Consider the following 20428-nt stretch of genomic DNA (forward strand, 5'->3'; position numbering starts at 1 on the left):
TAGATAGTCAAAATAATAATCATAAAAAACGGCTATAATTGGCTGCGCGCTTAGAAGGAAATAGCCAATTGGCCTAATGCAAAGCTATAAAGAAATGTTAAAATGACAAAGCTGACCAACATTTAAAACGGCATTTATATAGCAGAGATTATCAGGAAAATAAAGGGAAACAAAAATGTAAAACATGGCTGGTATTAAAGAAGAAGAAGAAGAACAAAAAAAGACAATGATGATTCAGTACGGTAGAAATTACCTTTTGTCTTATATAAACTCGCCGTAATTGCTATCTTCAGTAGATAGTCCAAATAATAATCATAAAAAAATCATTAAAGATAAAGAAAAAAAATATATTTATTATTTATTTTCTTTGTAGCCCTAAAATGCTATCTTCAGAAGATAGCAAACACAGCCAAAAAAACCCAAAACAAAACAAAAAAAATGATGATTCAGTACGGTAGAAATTACCTTTTGTCTTATATAAAGTCGCCGTAATTGATATCTTCAGTAGATAGTCAAAATAAATCATTAAAGATAAAGAAAAAAATACATTTATTATTTATTTTCTTTGTAGCCCCAAAATGCTATCTTCAGAAGATAGCAAGCACCGCAAAAACATGCAAAATATTAATAATGATTCAGTACATACATACATACATACATACATACATCGATTTATATTGCGCCTATACAATTTTAGCTCTAGGCGCATTACAATAAGAGAAAACAAAGAAAGAAATAGCAATGACAAGAAATGGATTAAATTGGAAAAAGATGGGTTTTTAAAAGCTTTTTGAAGCTGGCCAGTGTTTGGGCCTCCCTGATGTTGCATGGGAGGTTGTTCCAAATTCGAGGACCAAAGGAAGTGAAGGCGTTATCACCAGCTAATTTGATTGTGGGAGGAATGGAGAGCCGTGTAGTATCCATGGAAGAGCGTAAATGACGAGATGTGGTGTAAGAATGAATTCCAGATTGAAGGTAGAGTGGAGCTATGTCATTGACACATTGATATATGATGGTGAGGATCTTGAAGTTGACACGCTCCCTGATGGGCAACCAATGTAAATCCATGATGTATGGGGTTATGTGGTCACGACGTTTGAGGCCGTAGATGAGACGCACCGCCCTATTTTGAATACGCTGCAGTTTGGATAAATTGATGTTGGTGGTGCCAGCAAGGAGAGAATTGCCGTAGTCGAGGCGAGATAATATGAGTGCACGGATGATGTGATGGCATGAGTCAGTATCAAGGAAGCGCCTGACTCGAGCAATATTGCGAAGTTGGAAGTTAAGAGTTTGGCAGAGTCCAGATACATGGTCATTCATGGATAGAGGTGAATCAAGTTTAACGCCAAGGTTACGAACTGAAGTGGCAGGTTTAATAACAGTATCGCCAACCATAAGATGAAGTGAAGAGGAGACGAAATTGATATTGTGTGGTGAGCCAAATATAATGAACTCGGTCTTGTCCATGTTTAGTTTCAAGTTATTAGATTTCATCCAGTTGCTTAATTCAAGAATGCAGTTTTGCAGACGATCAACAGCCAGCTGAGAATGGGATGGAATTTTTGGATTAAAAGATGTATACACTTGTGTGTCATCAGCATATATGTGGTACATCAGGCTATGATTACGGATAATGCTGCCAATCGGGTAGATGTAAACAGTGAATTGAAGAGGTCCCATGATGGATCCTTGGGGTACCACAGTCCAGATCGGTATTATCCGAAAAACAGTTTCCAATGCACACACGGCTATGACGATCAGTTATATATGATTTAAACCAGTCTAAAGGTGGACCAGAAACATTAAACGTGGTTTGAAGACGACTGATGAGGGTGGTATGGCCTATCGTATCGAACGCCGCCGTCAGATCGAGCATGGCCATGACGACGACATGATTTTTATCGAGTTCACATAGAATGTCACTTTTAACTTTAAGTAAAGCAGTTTCTGTACTGTGGCCAGTTCGGTAAGCCGACTGATGGTCTTCATACATATGATGTTCATTTAGATAGTCTTTGAATCTTGAGGAAACAATACTTTCGATGACTTTAGCGAGAAATTGAATGTTGGAAATGGGCCAAATCCCGGGGCAGTACGCAAAATCCCGGGGCAAAACGGCTATAAGCTATAAAGAAATGTTAAAATGACAAAGCTGACCAAAAATGACAAAAGCTGAACAGCACTTATATAGCAGAGATTATCAGGAAGATAAAGGGAAAAAATGGGGAAAAAATGCAAAACATGGCTGGTATTAAACAAAACAGAAAAAAACACCAAAAAAACTAATGATGATTCAGTACGGTAAATAACCCAATTCAGTAGATAGTCAAAATAATGATCATAAAAAAATTATTGAAGATAAGGACAAAAAAATACAGGTGTTATTTATTTTCTTTGTAGCCCAATAATGCAAAAGCAAAAACTTGGCCGAACGCAAAGCTATAATAAATGCATATCACTTGTTCGGAGTGAAATTGTACAAAAATAATGCACGCGTAGTCGCGTACTGAGATGTTGATGCGTCTAATGCACGAGCCCCGAAGGGGAGTGCATTAGACGCATCAACATCTCAATATCTCGAGCAACAATTGATACGCATTAACCTATTTCATACACGAGTAAAAAAATCCCGTGATTTTTGTTTATAATTTTTATAACAAAATTGTCACTAAAAATGTTGGAAAATACAAGCAAATATAAATGCACCAACCCGCAAGTAAAATTAACGTGTCCGAAAGTGCGCGGAAAGTGCCCGTGCAATTGTACAGCATTTATGCACGGCTACTAATTTACTAACGTTTACTCTGATTGGTTCGCACTATAATAATAATAATAATAATAGCTTTATTTATACACGGTAAAAACATGTTCAATACAGTATTGTTCTTCCACATGTCCGTGTGGATATTAAAAATATTACTAACAAACACAAGTTAATTTAAAATATAATATATTAGTGTACATAGACTAAAAACTAAAATTAATACGATCTTTTACTAAAAGACAAAATATATATAATAAATAAAATAGTAACCCTGCATTCTTCCTCATACCGTCACACTCTCAACTCTCTCACCCTCTCAACACACATCCTCCATACATCTTTCACAATAAAACGTTATAATATGATTTATGTACAAGTTATATTTAAATTATTAAAATACATCATCAAAACCACTATTGCACAAAAACATACAAAATGATAAATTATTCAAAAATATTATTAGGAAATAAATTATTAAAACACATCGTGATAATTTGCAGGCCCACTATTGCACAAATACAGAAATTTCATATTAATATAAAATACTATAAAAGTAGCACCTAATTGCTATCTTCAGTAGATAGTCAAAATAATAATCATAACAAAAATCATTAAAGATAAAGAAAACAAATATATTTATTATTTATTTTCTTTGTAGCCCTAAAATGCTATCTTCAGAAGATAGCAAACACAGCACAAAAAAAAGATGATGATTCAGTACGCAAAATCCCTGGCAAGCAACGGCTTATTTACCACTTCTCCCTAATTCACCCAGCCCCATTTCCCTAATATGAAATTTAAAAAAAAGGGAATTTTATTTTGGCAGAGGTGTTTTCACAATCTTTTCAGCCTTTTTCAATAAATATTTTGGCGTATTATAAAATTGAGATCAAATTCTCTCTTTCCTAAACGACATCAACTGTAAAATAACTGGGTATCAAGTTATATAATGTTGTGCAGTCAATATTATTCTTTTATACGGTACATATAGGATGCTTTAGTTTTTACACAAAACAAATTTCATCCAAAATCTGCCCACTTGGTTATTTTAAAAAGGTAATCAGACTTCCTTAGAATGTGCAACTTTGATAAATTAGCATTAAAATTAAGTTGTTTCTTACGCATTTTAAAAACACTGGCCCGATGACGAATGCCGCTGTGCTTATTTACCTCGCTGTCCAGGTTAGACTCCCTTGCCAGTCATATACGCCGTGCTTATTAGTCTGTGGAGGGAACAGTCTTGGCGTATCAACAATAAATATTTTCTCATCTCAACCGGTTGGGGCCATTTTTAAAGAGGTAGCCTACTAGGCCTACATAAAAAAAAATATCAGAGACATCAATAATTTGCGTAAATTTAGTGGTGGCGTTGCGTGTGATATGCCAAATGTTGCATGCGCGATGCGTCATCAGATTTAGCTGTGGACTTGAACCCCCTCTGTGACCGAATGGAATATCCAGCTATCATGACGTCAAGGAATATTGGCGCGGTTTTTTAAAGCCCATCAGATTGCGTAGACAACAGGACGTGTGTGTGACAGACCCTGTGTATGTGTGTACGGTCAGTGCCGGTAATCGTGATAGGTGATGATACAAGATTAGCCAGGAAAAACTGCTTGTATAAAACGGTAGGCCTATAAGCTTATGATCAGCATAATAATATCCCATTATTAAAATTGTTATTGCCATAATTGTTGATATGTACAATGCACAACTACGCTGCAATTTTGACCATCAATATTCGTATCGAGTATTAAAATGGTCAACTGGGGGTCAACTTCGCTACATTCATGACATCGGATTATCCATTACAGTTGTCCTGCAGAAGCGTGTAAAATATCAGAAGTATTGTGCCATTTTTTCGGAAAAGCATTGAATTTAGCTCAGTTGTAACTTTTGATGTGCTGAACAAATCCGAGTACATGTAATTGTAAGGGCCAAAATTATTTCTTTCTAAGATGGCTGCCAAATTCATAATGGCCGCCACTGAGTAAAATTTCAACTTTTTGCATCTTCTTGGTGTTCAATTATGTTAATTTCTCACCATTTTTTATATCAGTTTACCGTATTATCATAGGCCAAAGAAACTGTTTGTTATTACTTTTGTTTTGTTTTGTTTATATATTGGTTATGATAATGATTACTAATTATTTTGTATAGTTAATTAACATGTTTTAGAAATGTATATGTTTTCCTATGTTTGCAACCTTGATGATTGATGAGTAATAATCACGATGGTCAGTCAACTTTGGTTCTCATGACTTACCTGGCATAATTATGACATTCTTTTAGTAATTAAGAAATTCTTTAAGTGATTATGAACAACCACAATCTAGGCCATCGCCCTGATGACGTCCAGAGAACAAATGTTACTTTCATCCTTTTCCGAGTACAAAATTGTATATCATTCATAAGGTGGTTTTGCATGATTTCTTAAAAGAAGCTACCGCCCATCATCTTCTTAAGATTAATAGTACAAGCAAGGTTAATGTATCATGGTAAAACAATAGAGATGAGTTCTAGGAAAGTGATGGTTTCCTACATGATGATTGGATGGTTAAATTGGATGTAAGTGATGTGGGTTAAGAAATGTGTTTTGAGAGTTAGTTAAGTTTTGGAAGTTGAAGAAGAAGGATCTCAAATAAATATCATACTCAAGCAAAAGGAATATTAACTTTGTATTTTCATCGTATATCACATCAAGTCTCTACCTGAGTTAGTTCCCCAGACCAACATCAACAGACCTCATAAAGCCCGGTTATAGTATTAAATAAGGTATCAGCGCACAGAGGTCAAATTTTCAAATAATTTGTCGTATAGCCTTATTCGCCACTTGCACGGTTCCGCCATTATGCACTATATGCGGGGAGAGCCTCGAACTGGCAGCATACATGAAAGGAAGAATTACGTAACCTTACACAGAATGTTATATGACTGGTTCAATTCCCATTCATGTATGCTGCCAGTTCGAGGCTCTCCCGCACATAGTGCATAATGGCGGAACCGTGCAAGTGGCGAATAAACTCTCATTAAAGCTTGTTCGAAAACTTTCGTAAGAACAACCGATAGCTTTCTCGATCAAACTGAATCGCGTACGTGTTGAATAGTTTTTGATCTTCAAATCCAAGATGGCTACCGATTTTCAGCTCGGAAAGGTACTACGGGCCTACATTTTCAAAGTCATCGTAGAACCTTCAAATTGAGTTGCTTATTAACACGGCAAAACGTTTTCGGGTATAAAACGTTTTAATACCGTTCTAAAAACATTTTTGAAAAATAGATGCAAAACATTTTAACATAATGTTATTGAAGATTTGAAGTATTTTGGGTACCTTTATAATTCAAGTAGAATTCTTTCTGATTGTTCTAATATAGGCCTAGTAATATAGCAATATACTAAACAATTCTGAAAAACAACAAAATACATGCCCAATTTTGGATAGCCTAGATGAAAAAGAACACAACATTTATATAGTTTTGGGTGTTTTAAAAATCAATCAGAAATATGACATTTGTTTAAAATGTTATAAACATGTTATAAATATGCTTTGATTTGAGTTGAGTTGAAGGTCAAAAATAGGCCAAATCGTTATTACTTGTAGTTTTACTGTTAAATCCTCAACTCGGCATCATCATAGCCTAATATGAAGGCTATACGATGAATTTGATTCCTATGAGCTGATAATCGGCAGCCATTTTGAATTTGACGGTTAACAGGAGGTCAAATCATCAAAGGTGTGCCTTATTACGGTAAACAGATATGATATTAAGTGATAAATTAGCACAATCGAATTCCAAGTAGATGCAAAAAGGTGCAATTTTGAATTTGGCGGTCATCTTGGAAAGAAATAATTTTAGCCCTTTTCTTAGCACATTAATCTAGTGTAACTTAATTTTGAACGTTGTGTCAGTTCCTTGACTTCCTTCTGGTCTGCTCTTGAAATCAATAAAAAGCTGTAAAATATCTTTTTTTTTCATCTTTTGTTGTTGTCCTAGAATGTTGACATTTACAAAATGATGTTTCATGTACAGATTATTATCAGTGCTGTATTTTGATCCACTCGATTTTGACCATTACATGTTCTCAGGGGCGTGGCCAAGATTAATTTTGGGCGGGGAGATGATTTTGAGAAAGTGGCCCTTTTCCTAAACTTCTGGAAGAAAGCATAAAGAATTTTTTTTTCGCTCGCTACACTAGCAAATGGGCAAATTTGGAAATTTTTTGACTGAAAAACCACACAAAAAAAAATCTTTTTTCAATTGCTACGCTCGCAAAGTGCCCTTGGTATTTTTTTTTGTAGAGGTGGCCCTGTATGTCTTTACAATATTTTTTCCATAGGGACATCTCCCTAAAAGTCCTAATAGAAGCCAGTCAAAATACATGTCTTGCAGTGCTAGCTACTAGTGCTTCTTGTTTTTACCTTGTAAAAAGGATGTTTTTATGCTCCCGAAACGTCGGTTGTTTTGTCTTTTTCACCCTAAATGTTAAATGTTGTTGTACATATTAAACAGTTTTTAACAAAATACATGTAGTTTGCTAAAGAAAGTTATTTCCTACCTCTGTAAGGCACATCGTGACGGTCTATGTGTGTCAGAGATGTGTCAAAGCAAATTATTATTGTCACTGCATTAATAAAGGGAAGGAAACAGGACAGGTGTTTGAGGAAATTTTTCATTGACAGTTATTACGTCTTGGGGTTCTTGCAGAACTTGGAATGATCTAATAATATTTTTGTTGTTCAAAACGAATTCTTTCAAGGGTGATTTGACACCTTAAACTTGACATTTCAGAAGATCAATGCATGCAGATGAATATATCAGTTATGGAATGGATGGCAATGGTGAATGGTAATATGACAGGTGGTGAACGCTTGGGGACAATGGTGAAGGATTCTAAGTATGTAAAAACATGAATGCCACAGAAAGTGACTTTTAATTTAAGCACATTTCACTAGAGTTTGGTAAGTAATTGGTTTGCTGTTTTGTAGGAATTGAAAAAAAAACCCATTTCTTGAATAAGCGTTCATTATGTGCTCATGTATCTTCTGTTTCATTGTCATGTCTTTCCTCCTTCCTAACTCCTTCCTTCCATCCTAACTGATTCTATGTGTCTCGGAGTGGTTCTGCAAGATCGAGCTGGCTTCCTCCCTCGCTTTTTTACTCTTATTTGTCTTACTCTTGTGTTTGTCTGTACTGTCTATCTGTATGTTTGTATGTTTGACTTTCTTGTCTTGTTTGTGCACTTTGTCCGTCTATTGTCTGTTTTGAGCTGGCTTCCTCCCTTGCTTTTTACTCTTTGTCTTACTCTTGTGTTTGTCTGTACTGTCTATATGTATGTTTGACTTTCTTGTCTTGCTTGTGCACTTTGTCTGTCTATTGTCTGTTTTATGTTTTTTGTTTTATGTATGTTTTGTGTTTGTGTGTAAATTCCTTCCATCCTAACTGATTTTATGTGTCTTGTCTGTCTCTGACCTCTCTCGCAGAAATAAATTCCTGTCCGACCGATTGTACTGTACAATTGCAACCAATTGTGCAGTACAAATGCTATTGTATATCACCAAGACAGTACTGTCGGCGACCGGTGCCCCTTGTTTGTTTTGTCTTAATGTTTTTGTTTCATATTTTTTGTTTCATATTTTTTGTTTCATGTTTTATGTTTCATGTTTTACGTTTCATGTTTTATGTTCCATGTTTTATGTTTTGTGTATGTTTTGTGTTTGTCTGTACTGTCTATCTGTATGTTTGTCTTTCTTGTCTTGTTTGTGCACTTTGTCTGTCTATTGTCTGTTTTATGTTATGTTTTTTGTTTCATGTTTTATGTATGTTTTATGTATGTTTTGTGTTTGTCTGTACTGTCTATCTGTATGTTTGTCTTTCTTGTCTTGCTTGTGCACTTTGTCTGTCTATTGTCTGTTTTATGTTAATGTTTTTTGTTTCATGTTTTATGTATGCTTGCTGCCTCCTGGTTTCCTTGTCTCAGGATGGCTATCTGAGATCAAGGCGACTCCCCCCCTCCCAGCTTGTCTCAGGATGGCTACCTGAGATCAAGGCGACTCCCCCCCTCCCGGCTTGTATCAGGATGGCTACCTGAGATCAAGGCGACTTCCCCCCTCCCGGTTTCCTTGTCTCAGGATGGCTACCTGAGATCAAGGCGACTTTCCCCTCCCGGCTTGTCTCAGGATGGCTACCTGAGATCAAGGCGACTCCCACCCCGGGCTCCCCCCCCCTCCCGGCTTGTCTCAGGATGGCTACCTGAGATCAAGCCGATTCCTCCCTCCTGTCTTCCTCCTGTCTCTGACTTCTTGCAGAAGTAAATTCCTGTCCGACCGATTGTACTGTACAATTGCAACCAATTGTGCAGTACAAATGCTATTGTATATCACCAAGACAGTACTGTCGGCGACCGGTGCCCCTTGTTTGTTTTGTGTTAATGTTTTTTGTTTCATGTTTTTTGTTTCATGTTTTATGTTTTGCGTTTCATGTTTCATGTTTTATGTTTCATGTTTCATGTTTTATGTTTCATGTTTCACGTTTTATGTTTCATGTTTTACGTTTCGTGTTTTACGTTTCATGTTTTACGTTTCTAGTTTTACGTTTTATGTTTCATGTTTCATGTTTCATGTTTCATGTTTCACGTACGTTTCATGTTTCATGTTTCACGTTTTATGTTTCATGTTTACTGTCTATTTGTATGTTTGTCTTGTTTGTGCACTTTGTCTGTCTATAATTGTTTGTTTTATGTTAATGTTTTTTGTTTTCATGTTTTATGTTATGTTTTTATGTATGTTTTGTGGTTGTATTGTTCATGTTGTGTTTAAGTGCAAGGTATAGGGATGTGGCAGGGGGGAGAGGGTGCGCATAGCTGTATTTATATTTATATACTAACATTTCTATTCTGTTTTTTTGGTGTGTGTAGGGGTGTGTGTGCAGATGGCTTTGTGGAGACGGGAATTGGAGTTACGACAGAAGAGGACTCAATAAATGGTCAGTATTTTGATTTCTATATTTTTTGTATGTGTTTGTGTTGTCCCTGAGTGGAGGAGGATGAGGAGTGGCGATTTATGAGGAGTGGAGGGGGATGAGGAATGGAGGGGGAGGAGGCGTGGAGGAGGATGAGGAGTGGAGGAGGATGAAGAGTAGAGGAGGAGGAGGAGGAAGCGAAGGAGGATAGTAGGAGCATTTTACTTGAATTGCTGAGTATGAAGCCCACTCTATGTCGACTTCCTGAGCCTTTTCAGCTTACATAATGCGTAGATAACATCCTTGCTGTTCATCATGCTTGTAAGAAATACTGAAGTGAATAGATCTATATATTGATCGGGAGTTCAGTGTCTGGTATCTGGTTAGGCTAGGGTTAGAGATAGGGTTAGGGCCAGGGGATAGGGTTAGATGTGGGGTTAGGGCTAGGGTTAGAGATAGGGGAGGGTTAGAACTAGGATTAGGGCCAGGGTTGGATGGGGTTAGGTTAGAGATACCAGCCTGCATTTTTGCATCAGTACATAGAACCTACTCATGAGAAGCATTTAGTGCAAACACGGTGAGCAGTACGAGTGTTGTCTAAGTGTTATGTTTCCCTGGATTGTCTTTTGTTTGTCTTCAGAAAGTGGTCCAATGCTTGGTGGTTGGAGCATCCTGTTCCTGTTTTCATTGCATTTTTACTGACACTCTTTTTTTTTCGTAAGTGATTTTCTTCTGTCAGATCATAGTTTTGCTAAATCAGTGAAGCTTGCTTAAACGAGAAACAAACAATGAGCTGTACAACACAAAGACCACTAACCAGGACCATTCAAGAAAAGTAGATGGATTAGCAACATACTTCAGGATGAGCCCTCAGGACGAACTACTTAACATCTATGCCTTCAACCCAACCCAACCCACTGTGCCACCGTATTAAGTGAGGTCAGCTGGATTTAATGAGACAGGACACCACTACCAGGTAAGTACTCTGACAAAACCCCAAATTTCATTAATCTGCCCCGACTTCATAAAAAGAACTTACCACTTACTTGTATAATTTAATCCCTTAAAATTTGTATTTTCTTATGATCCATCATCCTTACCAATCTAAGCACTGTTAGTGCACTAAATGTGTGATTTTGAATAATTCAATTTATGTTTCATTAAATTGATATTTTGTAAACCGTTAGTTTCTTAATTTGAATCTGATATGAAAGCAACAGCAAAACTAGTTTGGAAAATATTTTCAGAAAAATTGAACGAGCACATACAAAATATATATAATCAAATAAACATCTCAAAAAAGTAACTACCCCCCTTAAATAATGACCATTGTTCAAAAACGGGTGATTGTATTACAAATCTGTAAAATGCGTTGGAATCAGAATTTATTTCTGCACATTTTGTCGCCTCATTTGCAGCAATCGACTAAATATTGGCGTCACAGCGTACATTTAAATCCATTCAATCCAAGATTTGAAAGTTGTACAGTAAATTGTATTGATTTTGTATTTCGTGTAATGGAAGGAAATCTGTGTAATGATATCTGAGTGTTTTTGTATTGTAAAAATTTGTATGTAAATTGCAACTTTCATATCTGGACCTCACTACATTACATTGACCAGTGTTTTATTGTTTTCTGGGCTATCGTATCAAATGAGGTGTCAAAGTGCGCAGAAATAAATTCTGCTTCCAACGCATTTCACAGATTTGTAATACAATGGCCCCTTTTTGAATAATGACCATTATTTAATGGGGTTAGTTACTTTTTTGAGATGTTTATATTTTAGTTATATATTATAGTTTGCTGTATTTTGTTTGACCCCCAGTGGAGGCACTATGGGGGAGGGTGGCAAGGGGGGCATTTGTTGCCTCTAAATATTTCCATCTTAAGTGGCAATTTTGCACACAATTGGTTGATTTTGCACACCCTGAAATCCACTTTTATCCCCATGCCCCCTCCGAAAACAAATCCTGGTGCCGCCATTGTTGACCCCTAAGCACAATTTATCACTGACCTATAACAATACCCATTTTCCTTATTGCAGCTTATCACTACAGCAAGCATGTGATGGCAATGTTATCATGGTTACCATGACAAGTATCTTCGGAATTACCTGGTGAGCATTGGCTAATAAATGATATACTAGGCGATCACATGTATTTGGCGGTTCTCGGCTGTCGCGAATGTACATGCCAAGTTTCATGCCCATACAACAGCTTATACGAATTTGACTTCAGATGACCCCAAATGACCTTCCTAAAATTTGGCTCCAAATCTTGACTGTACCCACCAAGTTTCATGCCCATATGCTAATTTTGACCTTCCAAAAAATTGGTTGTACCCGCCGTTTCATGCCCATGGCAGTTTTTTACTTATTTGACCTCAGATGACCCCTGATGTCAATCGAGTGACCTTGGCCCACTAACAAAAACACTTATTCTGTCTTGGGCCAAATTCCGCCCACCCCCAAATTTGAGGAAAGTGATATATTTATCTATTAATGATTAAAAGTAGCATTTTTCTTATTATTTGACCAGACCAGTTATATTTGCCTATTTCTCAAGTTGAGAAAAATAGGTTTTTGCATAATTTTTTTCCTCTCACATAAAATGGGCTCATAGGTAAATTTTATGTCTAAATAGTGAACTCCCACATCTGAAAATCCCAACAAGAATTAAGGGTTGGTGCCCTTATTTGCTGGTGGGATCTTTATAGGAGAGCACATTTAGCTTGTGTCTAAAATTCCAGTTATGTCAAGGGAGCCCATATATCTGCGCCATTAGGCAAATCTTTACAGTAGCTATGCTCCTCTTAGCTTTCAATTAAACCAACCAGAAGTTAACTCCCACAGTAAAGGATATTGATATTACTTACTGGTCCAGCTAAATTGACCATAATGGAGACATGAAGGAACCCAGTCACAGACTGGAATATTGCACCCAAATATGTCTTACATTATTTGTCCTTTCGAATAATCACTCGCTTGTTTACTTTCTTTTTCAGTGTTTTGGTATCTGATTGCGCCTGGTCTATCTCTAGTTCTTGCAGTCAACCATGCACCCACCTGTCACAGCAAAACCTATCCAATGTTCCAAGCATTTAAGGACTGCTTCAAAAACACCCAAGAACAATATCTCCTTGGAAAACTGGATCAACATACAGAACAGCGAAGCATAATGACAAAAATAGCAGTAATTCACTTTCAACTTGATTATTAATTGACATAACTACATGTGCACGTCCATGTATCATGACTCCTAAGGGGGCTGGCATTTTCTTCGGAAGGGGGGGGGGGGGTCCCAAATTTACAAAAGGTCAGCGTCAATAAAATTGCGACCCGCTCTATTTCGTCAACAACAAAATTATGACCCCCCCTCCATCACCGATACACCTTACCCCTTAAACAGGCTAAAATTGAATTGAAATCAGTCTTTTTGAAATAAAATAAACACACTATCTGTGGTCATCTTGTGACTCCCTACATTTTAGTCATCAAACATTTTATGACCCCCCCTATTTTTCTTTCCAGAAATGTATGACCCGCCCCTGTATATTTGGGACCCCCCCCCCCCCCTTCCGAAGAAAATACCAGCCCCTAACCCCAAGAAGAACAATATTGCCACTGGTATATATAAGCTACTTACTGCTAAGGGTATGGATACTGGTCATCTAATCTTTTTGCTGCCATTGTAAATTGTATTTTATATAAATGTTATATGGGATGCAGCACATCAAAAGGGGGACTTCGCGGCAAGATATAGATTAAAATAGACCGATAAAATATGAATGCTTTGATCAATTTTAGCAAATGAGGTGTCATTTTAAAGCTTGCAAAATGCATTCAAAGCAGAACTCAACATTGACCTCACCTGCAAAGTCCTCTCTTTTGATGTGCTGCATAACATATAACTTTGGTTCTAAAACTGACCATTTTTAATTTTGTTCAATTTGTAAAGTACATTGTTATAATGATGTATATCAATTGTCTCTTTGTTGGTTGTTGCTATTATAGCAATAATTTCATGGTCTGATAGTAAATGAATTCTAATGTCATGCTCAAAAACTGATTTGATGTAAGGCGACAAAAAATAAATGTTCTACAGGCTCAGCCAACCCAGATCATTTTGAGAGCTTTTGAGGACATATTTTTTTAGCTGTATGAAATTAAAGCAGCCGTTTTTGGTTGATGTGGATTATTTTGAATGAAATTTTTGTAAAGTTTCAAAATATGTTTGAAAAACATTTTTGGACCATTCAGCCTCTAACAGAAAAAAAATATCCTGACAAAGTCGCCCTACTTGGCAAGTCCGTCAGCCCGCAGAACAGGGTTTTGTTTTCGCCGCCAAATATAAAAGTGTTTAAAGTCATAATGTACGATCTTTTTTCAGAATTTACCTTTATTTTTTTCAAAACCGATTTTTTGGCATATTTGTAATACTTACACGTGTTCTAACTTAAATCTATGAGCAAACTGTCAAATTCGTCCTATTTGTAGTACAACGGGACGATTTTCTGTTGGTCCGACATAAAGTCATAATTTTTTTAGATTATGACTTTATGTCGGCCAGGATCGCAAACCGTAGTCTCGTACAAAACTAGCTTGGTTACGCTACCTCCACATGTGGAGGGAGCGTAGCCAAACTGGCCGCGTAGGAGACTAACTTTGAGGCCGCACTCGCTGTCCTATTCCAAATAGTGCGAGATGTTTCGAGTGATAGAGGTGAAGTTTATGATGTTGTTTCTTTGCAAATTCCCAATGTTTTTCGCGTCCAAATGTATTGGGAACTTTCATAATGATTGCATATTATCATTTTAGAAGAAAAAAAGAAAAATCTAAAAATTTAAAAAGATCGTACATTAAGGCTTTAAATTGTTAGAAAAGCATTGTCAATAATTATTTAGCGACACAAGTTGCTTGTTAAATTAAGGGCATTTCGTGATCCACAGCATCACCCCCCCACTTTTCTTCAAAAACCCCGGGCTCCATAATGTTTATGTACAAAAAACTTCTTGCAGAACGAAATTACAACCCATTGTCTATGGAGCAGTAAATACACATAATCATGCATAACTCGCAAACGCAAAATCGGATCGGAATCAACTGAAATTTTGGGAATAAGCATTTTTCGCGGATATCTATTGATAAATGTCATAAAAAGAGGATGCTAGGATCACGAAAACATCCAGATTTTAAATAGATTTCTGTATAAATGTATAAATACATGGTTTTTGATTAATATTTAATTTCATATTGAAATTGTTATCATTTTATGTGACCTTGGAGCTATATCGCTCGATCGCTTTCGGGGGTCAGATAGGAATTTTTTTCTCAATTAATTGATCCGGTTTTTTCGCCTATCTCAAGGTCAACCCAATATCATAATTGTACAAATCAAACATTACATGAAAGTGACTTGCTTTTTCGTATTAATTTGTAAAAAAATAATATCAAATTAAGATTTTTTGTGAGTTCGTGTGTTTGCTTTGATTTGTTTTGAAAGCTCAAAAACTTTTAAATACACCCTCATATTGTAACATTTGCTGAGGATGCCCTCAGTGTTTTTCAAAATTATGTTTTTTACACAATTGAAAATGTACTTTAATAAATTAATATACCATATTTGCGTTCTATGGACCCCGAGCGACGTAGATTTTCCGTTTTTGAGATTTAAAAAAAATTCTTGTATTTAAAATTGGCCGTTTTTAGCCAAACGTGGAGTTTGACGGGAACTTAACTGTATCCAGTTAAAATAGACTGTTTTGGGTTTTTGATTTAAAAATGTGTGCAAAACGAGGGGAAAATTACAGATTTTGGAGATAGCATTAATTCCACTCTTCAGTAGATAGCATTGTGCTATCTGCAGTAGATAGCATTACTGGTCATTTAATGATACAATGCTATCTTCAGTAAATAGCATCGTTTCATTAGATGGCAATTATGCTCTCTTCAGTAGATATCATTGTTTCCACGAAATTAAATTTACGAAATTAAATCCACGAAATTCAGTAGATACCATTAGTATTAGAGGGCAATAATGCTATCTTCAGTAGATATCATTGTTTCATAAAAAGGGCAATGCACTACCTTCAGTAGAAAGCATTGTTTTGTAGCATTTTTATGCTATGTTTCATGAACGTAAATTGATATCTTCTGTAGATAGAATTATTTAATTAGAGGGCGATATTCCACGCAGTATTATATTCAGTAGATAGCATATTTACCCTCTAATGAAACAATATGCTATCTTTAGTAGATATCATTTAGTTAGGGGGCAATATGCTTTCTTCAGTAGATAGCATTGCTTAATTGGTCAATAATATGCCATCTTCAGGACAAGCATTGTTTCATGAGGTAACTCCCGTTTCATTAGATTAGATGGCAATATATCTTCAGTAGATATCATTATGTAGAACAATTTAAAACTGATTCACACAAGCAATAGTAAAATTTCACTAACGAGTGGAATTTTCGTGCCTCATCCGAGGTCACTTCTTCAGCACTGGAAGACGTACCGCTACTCGGGATAGCATTGTTTCATGAGAGGGTATAATATGAGAGTAAAATGCTGTCTTCAGTAGATCTATTTAATTATAGGGCAATATGCTTTCTTCAGTAGATATTATTAATATTAATATTAGAGGAATATCATTGTTTCATTAAGAGGACAATATAATATCTTCAGTAGAAAGCATTATTTCTTGGGAGTAAATTGCTATCTTCAGTAGATAGCTTTGTTTCATGAAAGTAAATTGCTATCTTCAGTAAATAGCATTATTTAGTTAGAGGGCAATATGCTATATTCAGTAGAAAGTATTGTTTCATTAGAGGGTAAATATGCAATCTTCAATAGATATCATTTCATCAGAGGGCAATAATGTTTTTTAGAATGCAATAATTATGCTATTTAGCGTCACTTCATTAGACGGCAATATGCTATCTTCAGTAGATAGTATTGTTTCATGAGAGGCAATATGCTATCTTCAGTAGATAGCATTATAATTAGAGGGCATTTACTGCCTGTGAAGAAAATAATTAATACCCCCACATCAGCGGAATCTGTTATACATCTTTTCGTATATACCGTATACAGTTTTTCTCTATTATGATTTTTTTATACTATCAACTGAAGATATCAATTAAGGCGTTTTTATATGCAATTTCTTGCATACTTCGTTTTTGTTTTTTATTTTTTTCCCTTCACGTTCCTGATAATCTTTGCTATATAAGTGCCGTTTATGGTCAGCTTCGTCATTTTACATTTGAATACCTGAGTGGAAGAAGGGCCCAACTCCATCAAAACTGTTTTTGAGATATAAAGAAAAAACTTAATATTTGGAAAAGTTGTATAGACAGAATGTTTTCATCTTCAGGGGACCTGTTGTACATGAAAATATTACATACATTCGAAATTATATATGTTTCCATGGCAATGGTACAGGTCTCAATACAAGCTGGAGTTGGGACCTTCTTCCACTAATATACTGCAAGTGCCAGTTCCGTAAGCAGATGTGTCATAAATAGCTACAGAAATTTGGTAATTATCAACTAATTGCACAAGTAGAAGCATGTAATATGTTAACAAGAAAAATTATTGTAGAAAAATCATGGATGAGCAAAATTCATATTTAACCCAATATTATACAAGTTTCAAAAAGTGAGCCGAGGTGGGGGCTTTTTAAACTTGCTGCTTTCTTTACGTTTTCAACGGTTTTTTGTGTGGATTTGCCATCTACTGTAGAGAGCAATTTCATATGTAATTTGCTATTTACTGCAAATAGCAAGCTCATGTGTAATTTGCTATCTACTGCAGATAGCAAGTTCATATGTAAGTTGCTATCTACTGCAGATAACAAGTTAAAATATGTATTTTACTATCTACTGCAGATAGCAAGACTGTAATTCACTATGTACTACAGATAGCAAGTTTTCATTATGTAATTTGCTATCTAGTGCAGATAACAAGTTTTATGTAACTTGCTATCTATACTTCAGATAGCAAGTTCATATGTAATTTGCTATCTACTGCAGATAGCAAGTTCATATGTAATTTGCTATCTACTGCAGATAGCAAGTTCATATGTAATTTGCTATCTAGTGCAGATAAGTTCATATGTAATTTGCTATCTACTGCAGATAGCAAGCTCACATGTAATTTGCTATCTACTGCAGATAGCAAGTTCATTATGTAATTTGCTATCTACTGCAGATAGCACATTTTCATTATGTAATTTGCTATCTAGTGCAGATAACAAGTTTTATGTAACTTGCTATCTATACTTCAGATAGCAAGTTCATATGTAATTTGCTATCTACTGCAGATAGCAAGTTCATATGTAATTTGCTATCTACTGCAGATAAGTTCATATGTAATTTGCTATCTACTGCAGATAGCAAGCTCACATGTAATTTGCTATCTACTGCAGATAGCACGTTCATTATGTAATTTGCTATCTACTGCAGATAGCAAGTTTTCATATGTTATTTGATATCGACTGCAGATAGCAAGTTCATATTTTATTTGCCATCTACTGCAGAGAGCAATTTCATATGTAATTTGCTATCTATTGCAGATAGCAAGCTCACATGTAATTTGCTATCTACTGCAGATAGCAAGTTCATATGTAATTTGCTATCTTCTGCAGATAACAAGTTTTCATATGTATTTTACTATCTACTGCAGATAGCAAGACTGTAACTTACTATGTACTACAGATAGCAAGTTTTCATTACGTAATTTGCTATCTAGTGCAGATAACAAGTTTTTATGTAACTTGCTATCTATACTTCAGATAGCAAGTTCATGTATAATTTGCTATCTACTGCAGATAGCAAGTTTTCAAATATAATTGCTTACTTGCTTAATTCGAGTGGTATCCTCGAACTGTGATGGCTTTCCACAACACTCTGTCCTCCATTGCTGTCTTGAAGTCTGTTGCCTCCAGTCCAGTGTCATCTTCCAGAATGTCAATGTAGGTCAGAGCAGGTCTTCCAGGTTTCCGCCTCCCATGCTTGGGTATCCAATGAACCATTTTTGATGCGGGCTCCTCGCTTCTGGAACAGTGGCCAGCAAAGCGGGTTCTTCTTTCCCTGATCTTGTGGCTTATTTTGGGAATATCTCCATATAGGTTTGTATTTGACATATGTTCCTTCCAATGTACATTCAGAACAGTTCTTAGCATGCGGGTGTAACAGCCATCCAGACCCTTTGCAAGTTTAGAGGTGATGGTCCATACTTCGCAACCATAAAGCAGCACCGACTCCACTGTTGCAGCAAAGATTCGGAGTTTGAAACTCCTGGTAAGAGTTGACCAGATTTTCTTAAGTTTACTGCACGCCCTCCATGCTGCTGCTTTACGTAACTTTACATCCCTTTCAGTGCTTTTCATTCAAGCGCCTAGGTACTTGAAGTCATCTACCTCCTCTAGTACTACACCCTCATTCGTTGTGATGTTTTCTCTCCTGTTATTGTAGGACATATACTTTGTTTTACTTCCATTCATCTCCAGGTCCACTTTAGCAGCTGAAGTCTCCACTCTATGAAGCAGTTCTTGTGCTTGGTGTATTTCCTCAGACAACAGTGCGATATCGTCAGCAAAATCAAAAGTCTGTCACCATGAATGGGCCAACTCTCCTACTTCGTCTCTTTTCCAGATGAAATCCTAGCTCCTCTTCGTTTCCTTCAATATCTATTCTCAGTGCAAAGTCGAGGACAATCACGAACAGGTATGGGGCGACGGTATCCCCCTGAAGTACTCCTGCTAAGATTTCAAACAATTCTGTCTCGCCATCTGGTGATATTACTTTGGCTTTTGTGTTTTGGTACATGTTGCCAATAGCTTCAACAATGAGTTCCGGAATACCGTAGGCATGGAGTATCTTCAACATCTTGCCTCTATGGATGGTGTCGAAAGCTTTCTTGAAGTCGATGAATGTTATTATCGCTGGCAGGTTATGCGCCTTTACCTCTTCAATCAGCCTACGCAGTGCAAGGATGTGTCCGACAGTCGTTCTACCAACTCTAAATCCATTCTGATTTGTTCTCAGATGCTGGTCAATTTCAGGTCTGATCCTTTTAAGTATCATTCTGTTGTAGGTTTTGGCTACGATGGAGGTTAGACTGATACCGCGGTAGTTGTTTCCGGAACTAAGATTAAAGCCAAGAATTTTCTGCTTTACAAATGCTAAATTCCGCTTTTCTCCGCTTTGTAATTTTAGCACATTTCTGACATAATAACATTTTACAAGAATCCAGCGAGTAGCAGCGTAATGCACATTCAAAAGGTCGGGAAAGCCCTAAGAGCTATTTTAGTCGGGCGCGCAAAGGATTGTGGGATACTCGAGCTGTGAAAATTGTATTTTTTTCTTTTTCTAGGTCATTTTTGTTTATTTAAAAAAAATTTTCTCAGAAATACGTTTTCCACTTTACCTCCGAATTCCGCGATTTTCGCGGAATTTCCGCAACGCGGAGAATTCTTGGCTTTAACTAAGATCTCCTGTTTTAGGGATAGGAACAATATTAAGTATGGACCATTGATACGGTTTCTTCCCTTTGAGAAGTGCATCATTGCAGAACCCTAACACAATGTCATCTAGGTTGCATCTCTTCAGCACTTCTGGAGGTATGTTGTCCTCTCCACAGCTCTTTCCCTCAACCAAAGATGCTTTAGCTTCTTCATATTCTTCTTTTTTTCAAATGGCC

At 36.4% G+C, this 20428-nt stretch overlaps 1 protein-coding gene and 1 long non-coding RNA gene across 2 annotated transcripts; one reads left to right on the top strand and one right to left on the bottom strand.

Annotated features, from left to right (window-relative positions):
- Positions 1 to 756: 756 nt before the first annotated feature.
- LOC140160062 (uncharacterized) lies at positions 757 to 1683 on the bottom strand. The gene has a single exon (XM_072183332.1). It carries the CDS (start codon positions 1681 to 1683, stop codon positions 757 to 759), a length of 927 nt encoding a protein of 308 aa, XP_072039433.1.
- An 8211-nt stretch (positions 1684 to 9894) lies between these two features.
- On the top strand, positions 9895 to 15136 carry LOC140160930 (uncharacterized). Its single transcript, XR_011860039.1, has 3 exons — positions 9895 to 10703; positions 11773 to 11844; positions 12732 to 15136. It is a non-coding gene; the product is annotated as an uncharacterized lncRNA (long non-coding RNA).
- Positions 15137 to 20428: the final 5292 nt, after the last annotated feature.

Source organism: Amphiura filiformis, chromosome 9 (assembly GCF_039555335.1).
Source record: "Amphiura filiformis chromosome 9, Afil_fr2py, whole genome shotgun sequence".
In the NCBI taxonomy this organism is placed as follows: domain Eukaryota; kingdom Metazoa; phylum Echinodermata; class Ophiuroidea; order Amphilepidida; family Amphiuridae; genus Amphiura; species Amphiura filiformis.